The sequence below is a fragment of the Thunnus maccoyii genome, chromosome 22 (genome assembly GCF_910596095.1).
Source record: "Thunnus maccoyii chromosome 22, fThuMac1.1, whole genome shotgun sequence".
NCBI lineage: Eukaryota > Metazoa > Chordata > Actinopteri > Scombriformes > Scombridae > Thunnus > Thunnus maccoyii.
In genome coordinates this window covers 17,834,443-17,855,578 of record NC_056554.1, presented here as the reverse complement: position 1 = coordinate 17,855,578, position 21,136 = coordinate 17,834,443, and the positions used below count along the sequence as shown (strand labels likewise).

At 42.3% G+C, this 21,136-nt stretch overlaps 1 protein-coding gene across 2 annotated transcripts; it reads right to left on the bottom strand.

The window, feature by feature from the left end:
- Positions 1 to 1,034: 1,034 nt before the first annotated feature.
- znf219 (zinc finger protein 219) lies at positions 1,035 to 19,833 on the bottom strand. 2 transcript variants are annotated; one of them, XM_042402388.1, is made up of 5 exons: positions 19,705 to 19,833; positions 10,831 to 10,915; positions 8,199 to 10,539; positions 7,860 to 8,006; positions 1,035 to 6,415 (listed from the first exon to the last, which is right to left on the bottom strand). In XM_042402388.1, the coding sequence occupies exons 3-5, from the start codon at positions 10,534 to 10,536 to the stop codon at positions 5,199 to 5,201; spliced, it is 3,702 nt and encodes a 1,233-aa protein (XP_042258322.1). In that variant the 5' UTR covers positions 10,537 to 10,539; positions 10,831 to 10,915; positions 19,705 to 19,833; the 3' UTR covers positions 1,035 to 5,198. The 2 variants fall into 2 exon arrangements, with proteins under 2 accessions (XP_042258322.1, XP_042258323.1); XM_042402389.1 differs by having other exon boundaries at positions 10,831 to 10,912.
- Between the last annotated feature and the right edge of the window lie 1,303 nt (positions 19,834 to 21,136).

The window sequence follows — 21,136 nt, the reverse complement described above, 5'->3', positions numbered from 1 at the left end:
CCAATCAAGGAGCCCTTAAGCTTGTCTGTTGATAACCGCTGCTTCACACAGAGGGCTCTGTACTTATGGTTGTGGTTAGGGTTAAATTTCACTGTAAAATGTTGCTGCAGAGATGCGAAACATGGCTGCTTTGTACCAGGGGAGGCATTGTATGTGCTGTGCTCATTGGGGCCATTGGGTCATTATCCATCAATACTGAGTTGATATGAATAAATTTCATTTGCCATGACACTGGCAACATTTATATACTCAACCCAACTTCACATTATGTTATCAATGTTCAATAAACCTACAGAGCATTTAAACACAGCTTGATGTAAAAATGCACCTCTATCAACAGAAAAAAATATTTTAGTCAAATATCCGTCCAGAATTTAGCAACTCACAGTTTCAAACTTCAACCTTTTGAGTCAGTTTCCAAGCTTTTTCAGTCTGCAATTTAAATGGTCTATTGTGGACATTTGCTGATGCCACCAGCTCATATAGATATAAAATATATATATATATATATATATATATATAGATATATAAAAAAAAAAAAAAAGCAGTTTAAATTCCCAGATTTCTAACATCACATGCAGCCATAATCCATCCAGACAATACATATGTCAAACAGTTCTCGAGGGTCCTGACTGTTTATATGAAGGTTACCTTCATCCTCATTATTACAGTCATTCATTCATTAATTCTTTAGTCAAATTTTAACAATTTTTAAACCAATTTCTATAACCTCTGCAGAAACAAAGTTCAAGGTGCAGGAGAAAGAAAAAGGATGTCCCATTAGAGTTTTCACCTTCCTGCAGTTCCGCTTTAGGCCACAAGAGGGCTTTCTATCTCCTAAATGTTGTGTTCACTCTGAGCACAAGTAGTTTGAAGAGGATCAAATCGGAACGTGCCATCCTTCTACAAGTATACATTACATGCAATATATAAAGAAACACATATAAAGATCTTTTTTGAAAACCTAAAAGAAAATGCCATCAAGGGTAGATAAACATGACAAAGAGACACCAGGTTATTTTGTTGGTGTTTATTTATTTCTAATGTGTTTTATTTTTATTTTTTTTTATCTGTCCACAAAGTCATATTAGTCACTACTATGTTAGATCAGTTTTCCCTCACTGCAATGGCAGTCAACTACACAAGAGCCCAAACCCAGCATGGCCCCCTCACCTCACAAAGATTTGTCCTTTTAATGGTAAACAACACCTTCAAATTGATCATACCTGTAGATACAGTACGCAGGATCAGTTCATCTGAAGTTATCCTTTTGGTGAAATGATCTGATTCACAATCAGGAGATAAGGTGCAATTTTCATATATATTTGAAGAATCACAAGGGAGCTAAGTTGAAAGTACGTGCAAATGTGAAGGGATAGTTCGTTTAGTGGAGAATTTTTTAATGTTTGCCTAGTCAAACTCAAGGATGCCTTTTATGTCTTTTTGGGAGTTTTGAAGGTAGTTAGTTGAATAGTGAGCTCAGCCTTAATGGATGTCTATGGATGCTCAGTAGGAGCTCCTCTCAAAAAGGGGGAAATACACCTTCAACACTGAACGTTTGCATATAGCAGCACTAACAAATTGTCTTAACCATAATACTTTTTTTGGAAATTTTCATTTTCATATTCATCCAAAGTGGCTGGGGGCTCTTGAAAACAAAATCCAAAGTTTGATTACAGTGTAAATTCTCAATTAACAGTACAACGTGCAACTCTACAAATGCACTGCGGTATATTGTGCGGTTCAGTTAAACCAGCTGTCCATCTATACAAAAGTACAAATGTGTATTTCTTCACTTTTGAAAAGAGACACTACTTCTCCCACTGACATCCATGAGGTAATTATATACTTTCACACTGCTTGCAAAAAAATGAAAAGGCACCTGTGAGTTTTCTGACTTTATATTAATTGGCAAAAGAGTAAATTTACCAAAAAATCAAACTAAACCTTCAAGAGAGAAAAAATATTGACTTTTAAGTGCTATCTCAGTCTTTCAAAGATGATTTTTTTTTCTCCGTGCAGATTTGGAGTTTGAGTCGAAGGCTACATTTTTACATTCAAATCTCCAGAGAAGAATGCTTCTTAAACAAAGGGTCTATTTTGAAAATCTCTCATCACCGAGGAAATTGTTGTCATTAGACATCTAGAATGATTGGCAGGCCGTTTTATTCCCATCTGCCTGTGGGAGGAGTAGAAGGGACCATCACTCAGGTTTGTGCTCTCATTAAAAAAACACAACATCTCTAGTGCTATCTGTACAACATTCAACAACACATTTCTCTTTTTTTTGTTGTTTTTTTAACCATAATGCCAAAAACAATAATAATTATCATTATAAGAAGAGCATTTTTCCATCTCAACGGCATTGAACAAACACCACATAAACTGAAATAAAAATCTAATAAAGGCCTCAATACCAGATAGTACACGTCACCTTCAAGTGGTGCTAGAGATAGACAGTTTTACGGACAAGAGAGGGACATAGAGGAAGAGCAAGCATGAGAGAAAGAAAGGGGAGGAAGGTCAAGAAAAAGGATATGAGAAGACGGCAAAGGAAAAAGAGAGGAAAGGTGAATTATTATGTTTTATCAAGTTGATATATGCTTTAGTGTCACATCAGACATGTTTTGGCACCTCATGAAATTAAATATAATATTTATTAGTCTTAGACTTGGGCTTTGGTTTACCAAGGGTTAGTATTAAGACCGAAAGTATTCTAACCCTACATCTATAATGATTTTTTTGACTTGTCTAAGGGTTAGGTAGTCCATTCTTTCAAGCCTCTAGCCATGCTAGAATGTTTTAAGGCCTAGTGACCTTGTTTAAGGCCGAATGGGCCCGAACAGTAGGAGAGAAATCTGGTACAGTATGAAAACAGCTTCCCCCAGGAGATAGGGGTCAGGAGGTAAAGACACGAGAAAAAGATTAGGAAAACGGGCCGAGGTGATGAAGGAGAAGAGTAGAGGAAGAAAAGGAGGTGGAAGGACAGAGAGGAAGAAAGAGTGTATGTAGAAATAGGCTAAGTGCTTTTGGTGAGTTTTACAAAATACACCAGGAAGTGCTTGAAACAGAAGGCACGGTGGCATTGACAGTAGTTGTTAAGGAGACACCACTAAGGGACTTTCACTACAAAACTCATAAGGTGCTCTAAAAAAGAACTTAAAACACATTAATGCACATTATGGTGTGGTTGCAATCAATGGATACCCCATCAAAAACAGTCCAGGAGGGATAAATAGTGGTTGTTAACCAGTGTTAAAGGCATTTTTTTTTTCTAAATATACCCTCTAACCACGAGAATTTGGGATAGGAGATGAACTGTGAACTTTCTTTAACAACCAGTTCAATGGTTGGATATTTGATACACTAATCAACTGATTGATAATCGATAGGGTTATTCCATTGAAACCACAGCTTTACACATTTAAAACAGCAACCGAAAGTGACAACTTCCATTGAAAAAACGTTTGGTCTATCGATAAAGTCAAAATAAAAACAACTACTTTGGGAACTCAAACCTTGCACAGTGCTCTGTATAGACATTCCAACTAGTCTTAGCTCACAAACATTATAATCAATATTACCTATATTGATAACCTTTTTCTGTAAGCATCTTGAAATGAAAATAAACAAAAGTCTGCTTTTTTTTTTCTTCCTTTCTTGCCTTTACAAAAGCTACACATATTCTACTGGGATGTCTATGCATTTGTTAGTGTTTTAATAATTACTCCTACCATTGTCTTTTCTTTTCTTATAAAAAAGAAGAAGAGAGGGAATCTACTCATCTAAAAGACACCATACCCCGAGAGTACAGTTTGTATCTCAGATTTAGTCCTGTTTGGCAGGAATACTGCTTTCTTTTTCATTCATTACCTTGTATCTTCTCTCCTATGGAGAAAAAGGGAAATTGTTCCTTTTTATTGACACAGTTGTCTCAGTCTCTTAAAAAGGTGAGTCAGTTGATTGTGTTCAGGGGCTCGAACGACATCCCTACAGCCCTCAAACAGACTCCCACTCTGTGTTCTCTCCTTTTTCACGCATCTATGATGACCTTGAGTTGCCTTGGCAAACCCACCTGCATCCGACACCATTGTAAACACTGAATGTTGAACTGTGACCCCTTTTTATCACCCAGCCTTTGACCTTTTTCATCACATTTTACATTATGTATCTGACCTACTTTTTTTGTTTTCAGTTTACTTTTCAAGCTGGGCCATAAGCGGCTGCTGTCTGTATCAAGGACATCACGCTACGTTGTAGCATTTCTTTTACGACTTAACTATTCACAACACCCTAGAATCACAAATATACTTGTACTTAAATTGTTTTAAACTGTATATTCAGATAAAATGAATGACCTATCAGAGCCTCGAGGCGCAAGAATAGCAGAGACTCTCTTGACAACATACATGAACAGGCACTAACTGAAAAAGAAAAAAAAAATATTACAAACTTTTCTTTCACTTTTTCCTTAGGACAATCCTCTAGAAACACTTTTCAGACAAACAAGGCAGTAATATATAGTTGAGGGAAAGCACACGGTCTGCAATAGTTACCTCATGCTTTAAATGAATACCAAATAGCTTGGCTGAGGTTTACAGCTTGAAACTTTTCTGGACTAAACTTTCCTCCATTTCTGTATGAGTTGAAGAGGAACTTGAAGTTTTGAGGTTTCAAACTGTTAATTGGTCAGTCAGGAGAACTTCTCTTCACAGCTGGCTTCAACAGTATAGTAGTCTGGGATATACAGTCCATTATAAGTGTTGAATAAATGCATGACTCTGGAATGATGCAGGATTGTATACATGTTTCTTTCACTTATCAAATTGGAGTCCATCTTAAAAATCCATCTCGGAGTGAAGCATGAAAACAAAAATGGGATAGAAAAAGTGGCCTAAAAGTCCTGAAAAGATGCATCCATGCTCTTTTGTACAGGGAGTCAGAAGTCAGAACTGAAGTAGACAAAAAATGTCAGCGGCAACATAACTGCTGTGATTTTTCTCTCTATCCTTTTAATAACTCTCTGAAACATCAGGAGTCAAGAATCATCCTCTATTCAGAAATGAAAGCATAAAGGGGCAAATATTCACTTAACTTTAAACCCCTTTTCTTTCTATAAAGCTTCCCACCCCTTCTTCAATTCTTGAAGTGTAGTTGAACCAAACTCTCAAATTTAAAGGGTGTCATCCAATATGATTCTAATCTGTTAAGACTCTTTCCTCCTCTCCCACCATGTGGTTGGAGCTCAGGACTGGTGAAAGAGTGAGGGACATCCTCAGATCCTGGTCCGGTCCTGGTGAATCCTCCAGACTGCTATTCTCTAAATTCTCTTCCAATTCCTCCTCTTGGTCTTCCTCATCTTCCTCTATCTTCCCCTTGAGATCCAGACCATCACTTAAAGTCTTGGATACTGAAGCCAAGTTGGAGTCTGGGTGGTCAAGGCCATCAACCAGATGTTCTGTTGCATCCTGACAGAGCCCATTGAGGGTCTGGGCCTGGGTTGAGGACCATTCCCCCATGGGGGACTGGGACTCAACCTCACTCAAATGCCTCCATATGCCATGGGAGTCAAGTTCAGAATGATCGATCCGGGGCATTGTGGCCTTCGGGGCTCTGTCGTCATCTAAGGTGGTCGTAGAGCCCCTTTTGCGTCTGGACTTACTGGTGTGATTGACCTGAAGATGCATGGCCATCAGCTCTGCTGAGGATGTACGGAAAGGGCAGAACAAACATTGGCTCAGTTTGACCCCTGTTGAACTATCCCCTCCCCCATCACCACCACCAACAATTCCTCCTTCCCCTACGCTAATGACTCCATCCTCTTCCATCCCTCCGAGGCCAGGAGAGGGACGACGGGACAGATCCAGGGGTTCAAACCCACCCTCTTGAGTTGAAGATGCAGGTCCTTCCTTGTCACTCGACGGCTGAACCATTCGGCTAGTGGTAAGGGGTTTACGTCTGGACACTTTGGGGGCCTTCGGTGGGGGAGACTCCCTGATCCAGCTTCCTTCCATTCCACCTTGGTAAAGTGCACCCATCACCCCAGACAAATACCTGTACTGGGTCTCCAAGTCAACATCCCTTAGAGCTGCCAAGGCCTTCCGATGCTCCCGCTGGTCTGGAAGCCCCAGGAGCCAAGACTGCTGGCTTGGCCTCGATGTGGGGGTGTCGGTTGGGCCTCGGTTTACTGGGCAGTGATTGGGTTGGGATCGGCGCTGCTTGACCAGCCCAGAGGTTCCAGATGTGAGACTGTTGATAGTGGAGGTGAGACCAGTGGAGGAGGAATTGGAGGAAGAATTGGAGGAGGCTGACAAGGCATTGCGTTGCTCCCTGTGGTGCCGCTGAAGGTGATACTTCAGTGAGCCAGACTGGGTACCCGCATAGTCACAGTGGGGGCATTTGTAGGGTCTCTCACCTGGAGGAAATAAGATTAACAAAATAAGACTGGAGAAATGGCATTGGAGTGCGCCTAATGGTGCAACATACATCAACTGATAAAAAAGTAGATGAATATGCAGGCTGCAAAAAAAAGTGTATGAAGACTGAAAGAAAAGCTGCCAAGGTGTAGTGTAAGTGATTTTGCATGTTTTGGTTCATTTACTACAAATCACCACTGTAAACTTCACAGGTGTAGTTTCAAGAGTCTGCTAACAGATTTTCATACTATACAGAAATTAATGCAAGGCAATGACTGCCTGGAAAGTGGAAAGTCAGGATAAAAGATTAAAAAATCTGAAAGACTAGCATTCTTTGTGAATGGTTATCAGTTATATTTAAGGAGCTTAAACTAGCAAAATCACTGACATAGTCCTGAACACTGTTGAGTGGGAGATGTAGTTACACATTTTAAAGGGAGATGGCAGTATTCCATCACTGATTAAAAATTACACTGTTGGCAAAGATAAAGAGGAGGGGGCATCATGCTGGAAGCATATCAAGAGCAGGAAATGTATTACCTATGAAAAGCGTAAATGATCTTATTCACATGAACAAAAAAACTGATCACACAAGGATAACGCTGCTCTATCAGTAAATGCAGATGTACATGTAGAAGTATGAACAAAGATTGTGATGCTGAGGCAAACATAATAATGGAATAAAAGCCTCAAGGGACAATAATATTCTCAAGACGACAGTAATATCAAGAGAGTATTATTATAATTTGATGCCTTCATTTAAATTACTGACCATGTGGTAATCACTTGATGGCAAGAAGAAGCAATAGTGCATGAGAGCTGTATGCTATCTTAAATAATATAGCTGTGATGTGTCTTTTTGACAGTCAGAATAAGGTCAGAGAATATGAATCTCAGAAAGATTAAAGGCAAAAATTGTTATTATGGAGTTATCTGTGAGTATTTATTTAATGTCATAGTGTTATGACATCAAGAATCAGTATTCTTCATCTAAAAAACATATAATACATGGCTAAGTCATTTTAATTTGCACAATTTACAGTTAAAATCCAGTTAAAGAAGTACAATTTAGTTCATGGGAAAAATGTTTCCTGTGCCTTTTTCTGGGGAGAGGTTAAAGGCTAGTGAGAGAGGTGAGATTTTACCTGGTTTAATCCCTGGAATGGCTTGACAAATCAGATTGGAAAAGTGAATGTGCAAGGTTCTTACTGTCTTCAGATCTACTGCTAATATACCATTGAGCAAAGCACTTAACCAAGAGTTGCTCCAGAGGAGCTGCTCAGTTGCCTGCAGTAGAGGGCTATGATTAGTGCTGGCCAGTTATCTGGAGTGAGTATATAAAAAAGGTAGTGCTGCAAAAGTGATGCTCAGTGAAACCTTTCCAGGGATTTATAAAGGTTGAAAAAGTAAACGTGGTTTATTAGACTCACAGCATTTTCTCACCTGTGTGAACTCTCAGGTGCACTTTGAGATGGTGTGATGAACGGAAGGCTTTACCACAGTAGGGGCAGTCTTTTATCCCTCTGCCACGCACTCGCTCCCTGGTGGGAACTGACGGTATGGAGGAAAGTGCTGTCATACCATTTTCTCCTGCAAGTGGAAAAAATGTAAAGATAACAACTGGTGTGAGGGGTCTCACAGAGGCTTTTATTTACAACAGAAAAGCAATATGAAAAGAATATACCTTGTGATAATAACACCCTTCTTACTGAAACCCCATATGAGCAAACAAACATAACTAAGCCCAAAATGCTAAGTAGAAAAAAGTGGATGTGATTGTACCTTTGAAGCTTGAGATGACAGAGTGAAACCCTGTAGCTGCTCCTGCTTGTTGTGATCCACCACTGTGCAGTTTAGATTCCTGTCTCAGGTCTCCTGTTTGTTGGGATCCACCACTGTGCAGCTGAGATTCACCACTGCCTCTTCCAAGGCCTGCTCCTCTACGACTAACACTCCCCTCTTCCTCACTACCACCTCCTTTCTGGGGCTTTTGAGTGTGAACACGAGCATGAACCACCACCTGCTGCAAGCTGCGGAATAGCTTTCCACAGTCTGGGCATTCCCATGGCCCTCCTGCTCCTGCAGACTCCTCTCTTGGATCCAGGCCTCCAAGGTAGGCTCTAACTTGATCGGCCTCTGTTATCACAGAGCTCCGACCTGGGCCTCGCTGGCCTTGCTGCTGACCTCGCTGATGGGGCCTGTGCTGCTGTTGCTGAGCTACTGCAAGACTGCGAGCCACCAGCTGCCACCAAGTTGCCTGGTCCCCTCCCTCAGATACTGATGCTGTGGTGTCACCTGTGCCCCCTCCTCTAGTTGCTCCCCCTCCTCTCCCTGGATCCCCTCCTCCTGAGCCACCAATGCTGCCACCACCACCATTTCCCATCTCTGCCACCTGAGCCACAGCTTGGAGTCTCTCCATGCAGCTGGCCCCACTGCCATCACTAGGCAGCCCCAGGTAGCCCAGGATGGCTGACTTGCTTGAGCCCATCCCCATTCTGCCTCCAGTGTCCCTGTCTGATCTTCCTTGTCCACCTCTGCCACTTCCTCGTTGGGCCAAAAGGAGGCTGGAGTAGAGGGCATTGAGAGACTGATTACTTGCAGAGCCTTTGGCTTGCTGCTCAGCACCTCCTGGTCCCCCAAGGGTTCCCAGCCCGGCTTTCAATCCAAGTTTGTTGAGATGTACTTTCATGTGGTTTTTGAGGAACCAAGGCTCCTTGAAGCCACGGCCGCATACCTGGCACTTATGGTCCAAGGAGTCTTTGTGCTTTCGCATGTGTCCCTTAAGGAACCAAGACTGGGTAAACCGCTGTCCACAAGTATCACAGCGAAATGCTGGCAGTGAGGGGGATGCAGTTACTGTTGTGGCTGATGTCATCTGTGGGGTACTTGGGGCTGGGGCTGGGGTATGGGTTGGGGTGGGCACAGGAGTGTCAGGGTTTGCAATGATTGGCCTGGAATTGAAGGCCGGGGGCACAACAGGTACCTCAGGGGAAGGGTGGCACTCTTGCAAGTGAGATGCCAAGCTCTCTTCTTGGCTGGCAGAGAAAGGACAAAGAGTGCATTTATACGGGTTGTGGAGAATGCGGACATGGCGCGCCAACTCCGAAGCTGTACGGAATTTTCCTTTGCAGGCATGACAGCGAAACGTAGGCGCCATTAGAGTAGACGCAGCCTCCCCAATGGTAGAAGGATTAGAAGAATAGGGAGAGGTCACAGAAACAGGGTCCTCAGTAAGTGGAGGGGTCAATGGTGTGCTCTCATCCAGCAGAAAGTGTGGATTCTGGTCTGTCTGTAGCTCATCATCTAGACCTTTGACCTCACCATCGACATCCTCTTCTTCTGTGAGATGCTGGATGAGAGTCCCTGGCAGTAAACGCTGGTTGGAGTGACTTCGGTGGTTTTGGATTATGTCCTTGTGGTTCTGTCGAACCTTGAGGTGCTGCTTTAGGGGTGCTGAGGGGAGTCCAGTCCGGTAGAGGGCTGAAGCTCGGCGGTCCCGGTCCAGACTGTGAGCTCGAGCATGAAGAGACAAAATGCTTTGGAATCTGAATCTCTTCCCGCACACATGACAGGGAAACCTGAGCGCAGGCCCTGATGAGGCCCCTCCTACTCCAGGTATTGCCCTGGTAACAGTGTCCTTCTGGAAGAGCTGGAGGTCCAGCTCATCACTGCAGTTTCCGCTCTGCCCTGATGAAAGGGCCAGCTCCAGAGCTCCAAACCCGAGGAGTGGTGCCGACGGTGTGGCTGGGGGAGAGGAGTCCAAACAAGGGCTGCATCCAGCCTCTTGTCCCCCTCCTCCTGGGAACAAAGCCACTGCCGGGGTTGGGGATGGAGGAACTCCATCCAGTTCTTCCTCATCATCTTCTTCATCAACATCGTGGTGATTGTTATTATTGTCCTCATGGAGGGGGAAGGGAGAGAGGGGGAAATAAGGCGTGGTGTCCGGGCTCTGAGGGGAAGGTTCGGGGCTGTGAATGGGCAGGACAACAGGGCTGTTAGGTAGAGAGAGCTGAGTGTGAAGAGAGGAAGCCTGGGGGCTGTGGTCCAGGGATGGCAGTGTTGGGGGAGACTGGGGCTGCTCACAAGAAAGAGACAACACACATTCTGGCGGAGAATCCATCCTCTATCAGTACAAAACACAGACAGAGAAGGACAGAGACAGATAGTGAGTGAGACTGATGACTTTAGAGGAGTTACAACTTTAAAAACCTAGAGAAAGGGTTAAATTAGCATGTTGTGCATAATTCTCTTTAACTGTAAGATGATATTGGCCAAATTTGGAAAATAGCCAAAAAGAAGACATAATGAATGGTCAATGGTATTAGTGTGTATTAGTGTGTTTAACAAGTCCATATGCCTATATATGAATGCACGTGTATATGCAGGAGTGTGTATGAGAACAGAAAAGAATTACCAGCAGCGTGTGTGGTGTTATGCCATTCTTTAGTGTCTTGGCTGAGGGGGGACACACATCTGTGGCAGCCTCCTCCTTTGACCTTCTGCGGACAAAAACAACAAAAACATCAAAAAGCAATTAATGATTGCATGATGACAAATGAGAAACTTCACTTAAATATGAGTTATGAGTTACATGTAACAATTATTGTATTTAAAATTAAGTCGTTGCCTGTTTTTAAAAAAGAAAACACATTTTTATCACATCATTGATGCTTTTATCCAACTAAAGACTTTAAGTAAATTAACGATATCAATGTCACTGTAGGCGTAAATGCTTTTGAAATATTAAGCGATGAACTGCAGGTAGCAGATTTTCGTCAAATAGGATAAAAAGCAATTTGCACTCACACTCTGACTGAGACTCTTTTCTGTGTATTCCATCATAAATGCTAATGGCAGAGAATCAAATGCATACTCATTATAATACCGTTTTGAATGTGTTTTAATGCATGTAAATGTTTAGTACAAAGCAAATCTTTATTTGATCTTCATTTACTCTTCAGTCTGCGTAGGTGTATGCTTGCGCTTGAATGTGTAACAGGTGTGCACCTGTTCTGCCTCCTGCATGTGTTCACAATGCACTCCAGCATACTGTTAGCACATATGGGATGATTAGCCGGAGTGTGAATGTGCATCAGTGTGTTTCTTTATGTGTGTGTGTGTGTGTGTGTGTGTGTGTGTGTGTGTGTGTCAGTCTGTGTTTAGGAATTAAGGGCACCAACACAGGACATGGACTGTCCCAAACAGGATGGGCGCGAGATGTTTTGACTTCCCCACACACCCTTCCTGTACACTCATACAGTAGCAGCTTTTGGCTTAAATCAGGACTGTACACACATACATGCACATACACATGCACACATACAGTGTGTCTGCACTTATGCACAGCAATATTTATAAAAATTATTGCCTGGGTGTGGCACCTTTGACCCATACACTGCTTACTCATAGTTAAGTAATGTACAAATGTAAGCTTATTCTACTGTTGTGTTTGTATTGCAACCATCACTCAAGATAACAGAGTCAGCTAAAATGTAAAGTGTGATATACAGAATATTGAACACATAAGCATTTGGCCAAGCGTGCTCACACACCCAAATATTTTGAGTGCACAGCAGTTTGCATCAGACTGGATTTATGCACATCGGCTGTTTTTGTCCGTCATTTGGTAGAGTTGAGAAGCAGCAGAGGCACCCACAACAAAACAAAAGGTCATCAATCATTGTGGCAAAACAATGGAACATCTGTGTTTGCAGGTGTGTCGTCCATATTTGTGTTCACGCGGCAGTATGGTCACATATGTGTTTATATGATCTGTTGGGTTTGTTTATGTATGTGTGTGCGTATGTGAGTGAGTCTGGATGACAAAGAGATTCTCGTGTAGCCAGTTGACATTTTAGCTCAGCTATGACTCACAGGGATATCACACCATATCAATCACATAAACACACAACCATAGACATACACACGCACACACACACACACACACACACACACACACATTCACACAGAGTCCTTTCTTAATCCATTATTATTGTTCTTTCTCTCACTGTCTTCCTTTCTCTTCTGTCTTTCTTGCTCTCCCTGATTCATACTCCTCCCATCCCCCTCTCATTCTCTCGCTCCCTCCCTCCGTCTATTATTCACTAATTTTCTTTCATTCTCTCCCTCTCTCTTTCTTTCTCTCCTGCAGTGTTGCCAGTTGGCAGAGTGCCAGGGAATGCTGATATCAGCTGGTAGATTGGGCCCTGCCAACATGGCGAAGAGCAAAAATGAGAAAGGAGGCAGACAGAGAAAAAGAAAGAGAGAGACGGAGAGAACATATAGTGCACTTACAAACTAGGCAGCTTAAAAAAAATATATAGTCAGAAGCCATGTGATTGAAATGATTTAATGTGATTGCCAACAATGTGTTGAGGGGGAAAAGGGGGGAGAAAAATAAAAAAAAACATAAAGAGGCAGACATGCTTGAACAGAGAATAGGAGAGATATAAGAGTGGTGAAGTGGCAGGCTGGGGCATAACATGAAGAGAGAACAACAGATTTAAAAATCATTTGAAAAGTCAACACACAGAAATATACATCCAGACAGACAGAGAGAGAGAGAGAGATACAGAAAGAGAAAAGACAGAAAAAAAGGAGTCTGGCTATCTAAATGTATCTGCAGCAGTGTTAAGTCTGATGGCATTATCATATGAATATCACCATCACAATGCATTGTTCCACCGTGACGGTGGCTGTCGCCAACCACCGGCCCTGTCATGCCAATAAAGAAAATTTGGATAGATGGAGAGAAGGAGATAAGGTGCAGCAAAGGATGCAGGGAAGGGGGTTGGGGCAGAAGAGGGACAAATCAGATTGGAGTCTGGTGGAGCAGAAGCACATAAAATCCAGGTGTAAATGAACCGAGAAACATACTGAAGAACCAGTCACCTAAACCACCTTTGGATGCGGTCGGAGACACGTTCGCTCACATTATCAACAAATGCAATTCATTCCCAATCTGCAAATGAAATAACGTGAATACTGTATCTGAATCAGATTCAGAATCATGGAAATGTTTTTTTTTTTCATGCCAGGTGCAAGCGTGAATCACCTAAATCATATAGTCAACATTGACGTATGATTCGTGTTGATACCAGATACAAAAAGTGTGGGGGGAAAAAAAAACTGGATTTTCCTGCCACTTTTCACTATCGCCCTTTTTTTCTCTGACCCTGAAACTTGCAGCGTACACGCGGCGACGTAACATTGCAATTCACACGGTAATGACAGCTTAAAAGCATATCGTTGTTGTGTTAAGCATTGCCATGATGTTGTCATTACAGTAATTGCAGTTTAACATTGTGGGCACTGAGATAACTAATTTTGAAGTACTGAATTACCTTCACTGGAAACCTTCACTTGTTTTTATGACAAGAGGTCAGTATTTCAACTTTCTTTTCACAAAACCCCATCCTAAAAAAAAACACACAGCATTTTATTAATACTGATAATTAATCCTGCACTTGTGTCATAAGGTGTGTGTGCATAGAAGGGGGGTGGGGTGGGGTGGGGGGGGTTGCTGAGTCATACATCATATCCCTGATAAATAGTTGCCAAGGGAGTAGGAGCACAATATGTTCAGACAAGTTTATTTTGGGGGGTTTTGATGTCATTGTGTAAATATTCACTGCAGTTTTATTGTGTGCAGGTCTGTACATGCCGGCGAGCTACACATTATAATTGTAAATGTGAGGGTGTGAACACCTCAGTTTTTTTTAATAATGTGTGTGTGTGTGTGTGTAGGCAGGAAGTACTATATCTGCTCAGCTTTACCGTAATGACATGAGTGTAAATGTGTGTTATAGGCTTTATAGTATGAGTGTGTATATCCGTTTCCTGTAACACTCGTTTCTTTTCTTGGTTGTCCTTTATAGCCTAGCAAGTTTTTTTGTGTGTGTATATGTTGCACATATACCTAAAAATAGGCATCTTTAAGGTCTGAGGCCTGGGCCTTTAGGGCATAAAGTAAATTGTGTGAAGCTGTGTGTGTGTGTGTGCGCGCGTCTTCGAATCCTTACAAGTGTATATTTCTTCATGCTGTATTACTTGAACTCTCATGTGATGAAGTGAGTGCGAGGTGAGGTATCCTTTGGGGATAAGTGGGTGTATGATAGACTGACCGCAAAAAAAAAAAAAATGTGTATGAAAGAGGGGATAAGCGATAGCGGAGGAAAGAGAGGGGAGTCTGCTCTCTGTGCGGTACTGTATAATTTGGTCCTGTGGTTTTTATCGCGTGCTCACGTGGCGAACATCCCCACAGACAGTATTCATTTCCTTTAGTTCACCTTTCCCTGAACCCCCTGCTTCACTCTCTGCTTTGCTCCAACTTTGTCTGGCTTGCGCTCTCCCCTCCCCTCATCTTCAGCTTCAGCAGTGATAAGATGAGTGTAAAGATTTGACTGGTTTCCTCCTTGTAAAGAAATTTTGTATCTTTTTTTAGTTTGGGAATGGGTCTTAAGGGCCCACTCCTGCCTGAGAAACAAAAACTAAAGGCCCTCACGGTGCTGTCGGTTAAAAGTGTCAATCAAATGGCAAGAGATTGGCATGTGGGTGACCTTTCTGATAGATATGTTGTGAGCTAGATGAAGAAAACGTTGTGTGAAAAGGCTACATTCAGCCCAAGACTCTCAATCTGTCCTCAGCTCTTTCATCTTTTCCTAGATCTGGGGAGGGCACCAGCAAAAAAATTTGAGAAAAAACAATTCCTAACCTTTATCTATCACTTTCTGCTACTCCCTTCTGCTTTGTTCTATTTCTTCCTGTCCAAACTTACCACTTCATTTTTTTTTTACTCCTCTACCTCTCCCTTACTCTCAAGCTGTTGCTCCTGCTCCTTCTGAATGAATTCCTCCTCCAAAGCGCCGAACTGGGAGTGACGAGACAGTGCCAGATCTGAGCAAGCGAGTATGAACGTTGGAAACATCACAGCATCTCGGGCGACGAAAACGAGGCTCTCGCTCCAAGTCATACGGGCCGCGCTGTGTCTAAAGCAATGAGCGGAAGCGCCGAGAAGCTCGACTGACTCGTCTGATACAGGATTACAAGACGGGAGCCTTAAAAGAAGAATTGGTTTGGCGCATGCAAATGTCATAAGCAAATCATTGGATGTGTTCTTCCTAAAAGGGTTATCTGTGCACATTCAGGGATCACCTGAAGGAGCTGAGAGAAAAGCAAAGGAAGGAGCAATTATGCATCCCGCAGGTGAAACAAAATACCTACATTACTAGTTTTTCCTAGTCAAAAATTCAAATGTGTACTGAAAACTGTCAATCAAATCGACCCACAGGCTGCAGGCATGCTGACTCTACACTGTGACCTCCTTATGGAATAAATGTATCACATATATCAGACGTGAGCACCTTTAAGAGCCTACTATAGAAAAAAATAGTAATTGTAGGCACAGCTTGATTCTTTATTCACCCTGGGGAAATTTGCAGAACATGTGTTCTCCTTCTTAGTAACACCTTTCTTTACACACACTCAGTTACACCCTTATATATATCGGAGCGCCTCTTGGTGTAATTTAGGTAATGCCTTGCTCAAGGGCACCTTGACAGTGTGTGTACAAGGTTGGAGGGTAACTTGAGGGTAAAGGTGAGGATATACTCAAAAAGAACTTTGAAAAGAAGTGTTGTGCGACCGTGTTGGACGGCAAACATGCCATCATGGAGAGGGGTGAAGAGACGGGAAAATTGTTTAAATACGGGGATAACTGCGCGAGCTTTCGGACAGTCTCTCTCAGAAGGCCTTGATAGTGTTGCGCTTGTTTTTGCACATATAAAAAGTTGCAGAAATAAAGAGATCTTAGGAGATAACTTGTTTACTTTTCTCACCTCTGCACGCCTGTCCAATTGCTGTGTGAAGCGGCGGATGTGCGGGTCGGTTGCGGGAAAGTTACAGATATTGTCTATTTCGTCATGGAAAAGATGTGTGGGGACGTGGTTTCAGATGCCATTCAACCATCTGACAAGCGTTTCCGTTGGAGCATACTGATACCTTAATACCCTTAACTATGATACAAGGAGTAACACTGAACAGAGCTCCCTTTACTTTTATTAACTTGTCTGAGAAAGACCTGAGGAAGCTTCTGTGTGCGGATACTCCTTGATTTGTAGATTGTTTTTATGTATCCAGCATTTATCCCGCTTAGATTTTCGGATGTGCGCACAACTACTCTGTTTCATCGCCTTTATACCTTCAGCCAGTCTAACAAACCTTTAGGCTTCCTCTGCTTAACATCTCTTGATGATCAGAGTGCTCCAGTACTATCTTTTGCTTGACCTGCTGTTTTAAATCACAGCGGGCCTTCCTTCTACTGCTGTGACCTGCTTAGCTTGTGTTGCCGCCTAAAATTATGATTTTAGTTGGTCAAAAGGAGGGAAAAAAAAGGAGGGGAAGTAAACTATCTACAGTACCTGTCCACCTCTTTGGTAAAAATCGGTTTAAAACTGGTCTGAGAACTCAATACCGAGTGGTGTACTATTTAAGTAAGATCCTAATGCTCTAAATACACACTAATCCCGAGCAGCCAGCGGAACTCTCAACAGTCTCAAAATGTCACAATGCAGTAGATTCTCTCTAACTGAGGGCAAGCAGGTGCCTCTCCCGCAGCGCACTAATGACCCAATTATATCAATCAGAAGCCTTGATTGGTGCTACACTCCTCTCCCTTTTACTTTCTCTCCCTCTGTCTTTCTGTCTGTTTCTCCCTCACGTACAATCTCTTCCCCAAGAGCCACCTGGATGGGGTGTATGTGCCCCCTCAAGTGCGGTACAGTACGTGCAAAGATGGGGAGGAGGAGGCGGCGTTGATGGTGGTAGTGGAGGAGGAGGATACTACTTGAAGCAGAGGAGAGAGAGAGAGAGAGAGAGAGAGAGGCCTGAATGAAGCGAAATCCATTAGACCCTTTTTAACATATAGGGTCAGTGTTTCATATTCATTAGGTTCCTGATGAGCATTTGCAAGGTTTTAACATGAAATCATCATTTTGTGTCTAAAAGTAGGCAACCTGTAGGGCTGGAGGGGGTGGGGGGGGGGAGTCTTTTCATGTTTAAATGTTAACCAGGTGATAAAATATTACTTTGAGATGCTCATCTTACAGTCAGACTGGACAAAGTCAGTTTTAATAGCGTCAGTGATGAGTAAAAGTCACTCTAGTAGGTAATAGTCACAATTAATTCAAATAAAAATATATATAGTTTCCACATTTTACTCTTAATTTCCTTACAGGGAATAATCACCTTCAACTTGCATCTGTTTGATGAGAGATTTTTAAGATGATGTACAGTTTATGTTTCTGTCATTAAGAGAATATCAGCCTAAAAACCTTTAAAAACGCACATTTTAAAAATGTATATAGAGTTTCAGGACCCTCCACAACATCCCTGGTTATAGGACAAACCAGCAATGTCAACCTACTTCCACCATGCACATGCTCTCAAAAGTGTGACATTTTGAGTGGATATAAAAATAGGGCATTTCAGGATCCCTAAACATATTCCATTGGATATAGAGAAGGCGACGGGAGTGTCTTTGGTCAACCCAGATGACACGTCTGCGCCTTATCTCAAGAGGAATTTCCTCCTCGCCCCTATGATGTGCGTCAATAACGTGCAACCATTTTCAGTCGCTCTTTCCCCTCTTCTCTCTCGCGGCCATCTCAATTAGAGGCACATTAATGAAATAAATAACCATCAACAAACAATGCACTAATAAACACCCCCACTAAAATGAGATTAACCCTGCCCGCAGATGGTGTCCGCGCACAATCCCGCTTCCAAAAAATGCGATTAAAAATCATAAACAGTGGGATATAGTTTGGAGAAGTCGGGGGGTGGCGTGTGTGTGTCATGTCAGCCTATCTATCGCTCTCTCCCCTGCTCCATTTTGTTCTTAAATTTTCTATACAAAAGATTAAGGGAGGGGAAAAGACGAGTGAGCGAGCAGGGAGCGGACGGGAGGAGAAAAAAAAGTGCCATCATGGATTTCATCTTGAATCCTCTGCCAATCTCCCAAACCGACATCAGTCCCAAAAGGCGACACAGTGTCCAAAAAACGCACATTTTTTTAAACCCAGCGTGAAAACCGGTAACTTATATTACAGAATACAATTTGGCAACACGCGTTTTGCACACACACGGCTACAGCGCTGCATGCCACACTTGCTATGCTACTTTCTGAGCTTGTAGACACTGGAGGTGATGTTAGGACAACTAAACGGATTGTAGTAAACATTGTAGTAAAAGGTGGAGAAAGTATAACGTTTATAAAGCACTATAATAGCCCGTGGGTGCGTTTTTGCGCACATCACAGATGGAAGTGGCGGTGCTTATCTCGAAAACAATACACTACACAATGCCTAATGTGTGTCCAACAAAAGAATTAGTCAAGCTAATCGCATCTACCTACAAATTACGCTTTGTAAATCAACTTGCTAACATGCAAAAATCCACTTTTACGCCTTGGACAATATGTCTGCGTCTTATCGAAATCCTCCGTTACGCACCGAGAACTTGTGCCTCTTTTGTAAAGCTACTTTTTCGGTCAAACGTCGTTTTTTCGGAGAGGTTAAAATGGGATCAAGAAGAAGAGGTCATAACGCTGCCTAATTTCAAACGGATTTCCTCGCGTGGGTAGATATGAGTAGCGTGCAGAACTTGGGTTAAAGTTACGCGAATTTTAAAAATACATCTTTAACCACTCCGAGTGACTTTTCGTGCACTTGCAACCATTTTAAAGTCGCGTTTAATTTCGAGTTGACTTGCCGAATCGACTTGTTTTAAATGTTAAACCGAGTATTTTCTACATCTGCGGGGAAACTGTGCATTTCTCCGGTTTTTTTTTGTCATGTCACGGCTATAGGAGGCTCAGAGGCTGCATGCATGTCGGCCACGCGCGCACATACGCCGGCTTACATACATGACACACACGTAAAGTGGTCCGGAGCGCGCGGTTACATACATACATGCTTCATGCCAATCACTCACATGCACACACGCGCGCACACACACATCCAAACTGGAGATTAAAAAAAAAAAAAAAAAAAAAAAAGCGAAGTGGCCTGAAAAATTAAACACAACAACAACAACTATATTGGCCATTATCCCGTGTGTTGCTCGTGAAAAGGCAACAGCAATAAATCCAAAGATTTTGGAAATGTTTCATCACCGGTGTTTCATGCCACCATGCATAAAAGTGTATATGTAAACATGCTGGTAGATAAAATTTTACTAGATAAATCAAGATATAGGATATATGTTTAAAGTAAAGACTCAGTGTACTTACGGGAGAGGCGGCGAGGAGATTAATGACACGACACGTCATGATTACGTTTCACTTGAATTAAATACATTACGAGTTGGGAAAAAAATGGAAATCAGGGTTGTATACAAGCATACGCCGTTTCCCCCTCCCTCCTCCCTCCGTTTGGTCACCCTCTTCTCTCTCTCACTCTCTCCTCCTCCTTCTCCTCCTCCATCTCCCTTTCTTTTCCTTCTCCCCTTTCTCTCCTTTCTTCTTTGCATTTTTTTTCTCCCATTTATTGTACAGGAGTGAGTGAATAGGGAGAAGCAGAGGAGAAGTGGGAGGGAGAGTGATGTAGGTTGGAAATGTTAATTATAATCTCAGCACGGGCACCATTTTACAACGCTGTCATCTCTTCACATTTGTATCCTAAATATGGCATCTGGGGTGGCGGGGAGATGACAGTTTAGAAAGACATTTTTTGGGGGGAGGAAGGAGAAAAAGAAGAAGAAGAAGAAGAAGAAGGAGAAGAAGAAGAAGAAGGGGGGAAAAAAGTTTCACACCATTTGAAGTGTGTTAAAAGTGATGACAGGGACAAGAGATGCCTTAAATGTTGTGGTGAACCACCCCGGAAGCACATGGCCACACAGAGGATGGGAAGATACAAAGTGCACATATTTGGATGTGGGGTTCCCAAAATAAGGTCTGGGGACCACCAGGAGGCCCCTTAGGGAGTTACAGGAGGTCCCCAGCAAAAAAAAAATAGCAGCAGTGGGAGAAGCACTCAAACTTTTTGAAGTAAAAGTTTCAGTATGAACAACTTGACCTTTGAGAATAAAATCATCAAAAGTTCAAGCACTCATTGTGAGTAATGGTTTCCACACACATGCCTTTTTTTCAGTTGCCAACCGCTTAGTCGTGACAGGTGCACATATCCTCATCTTATTTGTTCTGCCATGGTTTGGAGTGCTTTCTTGTACTACAATTTCCTTTTTATAATTTTCTTTACAACAATTTTAAAATAAATTTTTGGCCCCTAGAGGGCAGACGACCTCCAAAACAAGCTGCAAGACACACAGCCCTGACATATTGTTGTCTTATAAACTTGTTATGGTTAATGTGGCTGACCAATAATGGACTGATTCTACCTACATGTATTGTGTATCTATCCAAAACTTGATATATTGCATTTCTCTGTGCCAAAAACTATTAAAAACATGTCAGTGAGTTACACCTTTGCACTGGATGATATGTTCCTTCACCCCAAAGAGTTTTGGTCATGTTAGTTTGTTTAGAAACGGCTCCAAAGACGTATAACAGCGATCACGTTTTCAGTCTCCGGAGAGTAGTTCTTTGTAAGGCCGACACCACAGCAGAGAACGCGCTGGAACGTGGTGTCGTTTACAGAGCCTTGCTAGCTTGTTGTGCTGCATATCACAACCTCTTGACTTTATAGTAAAGTTATTTACAATCT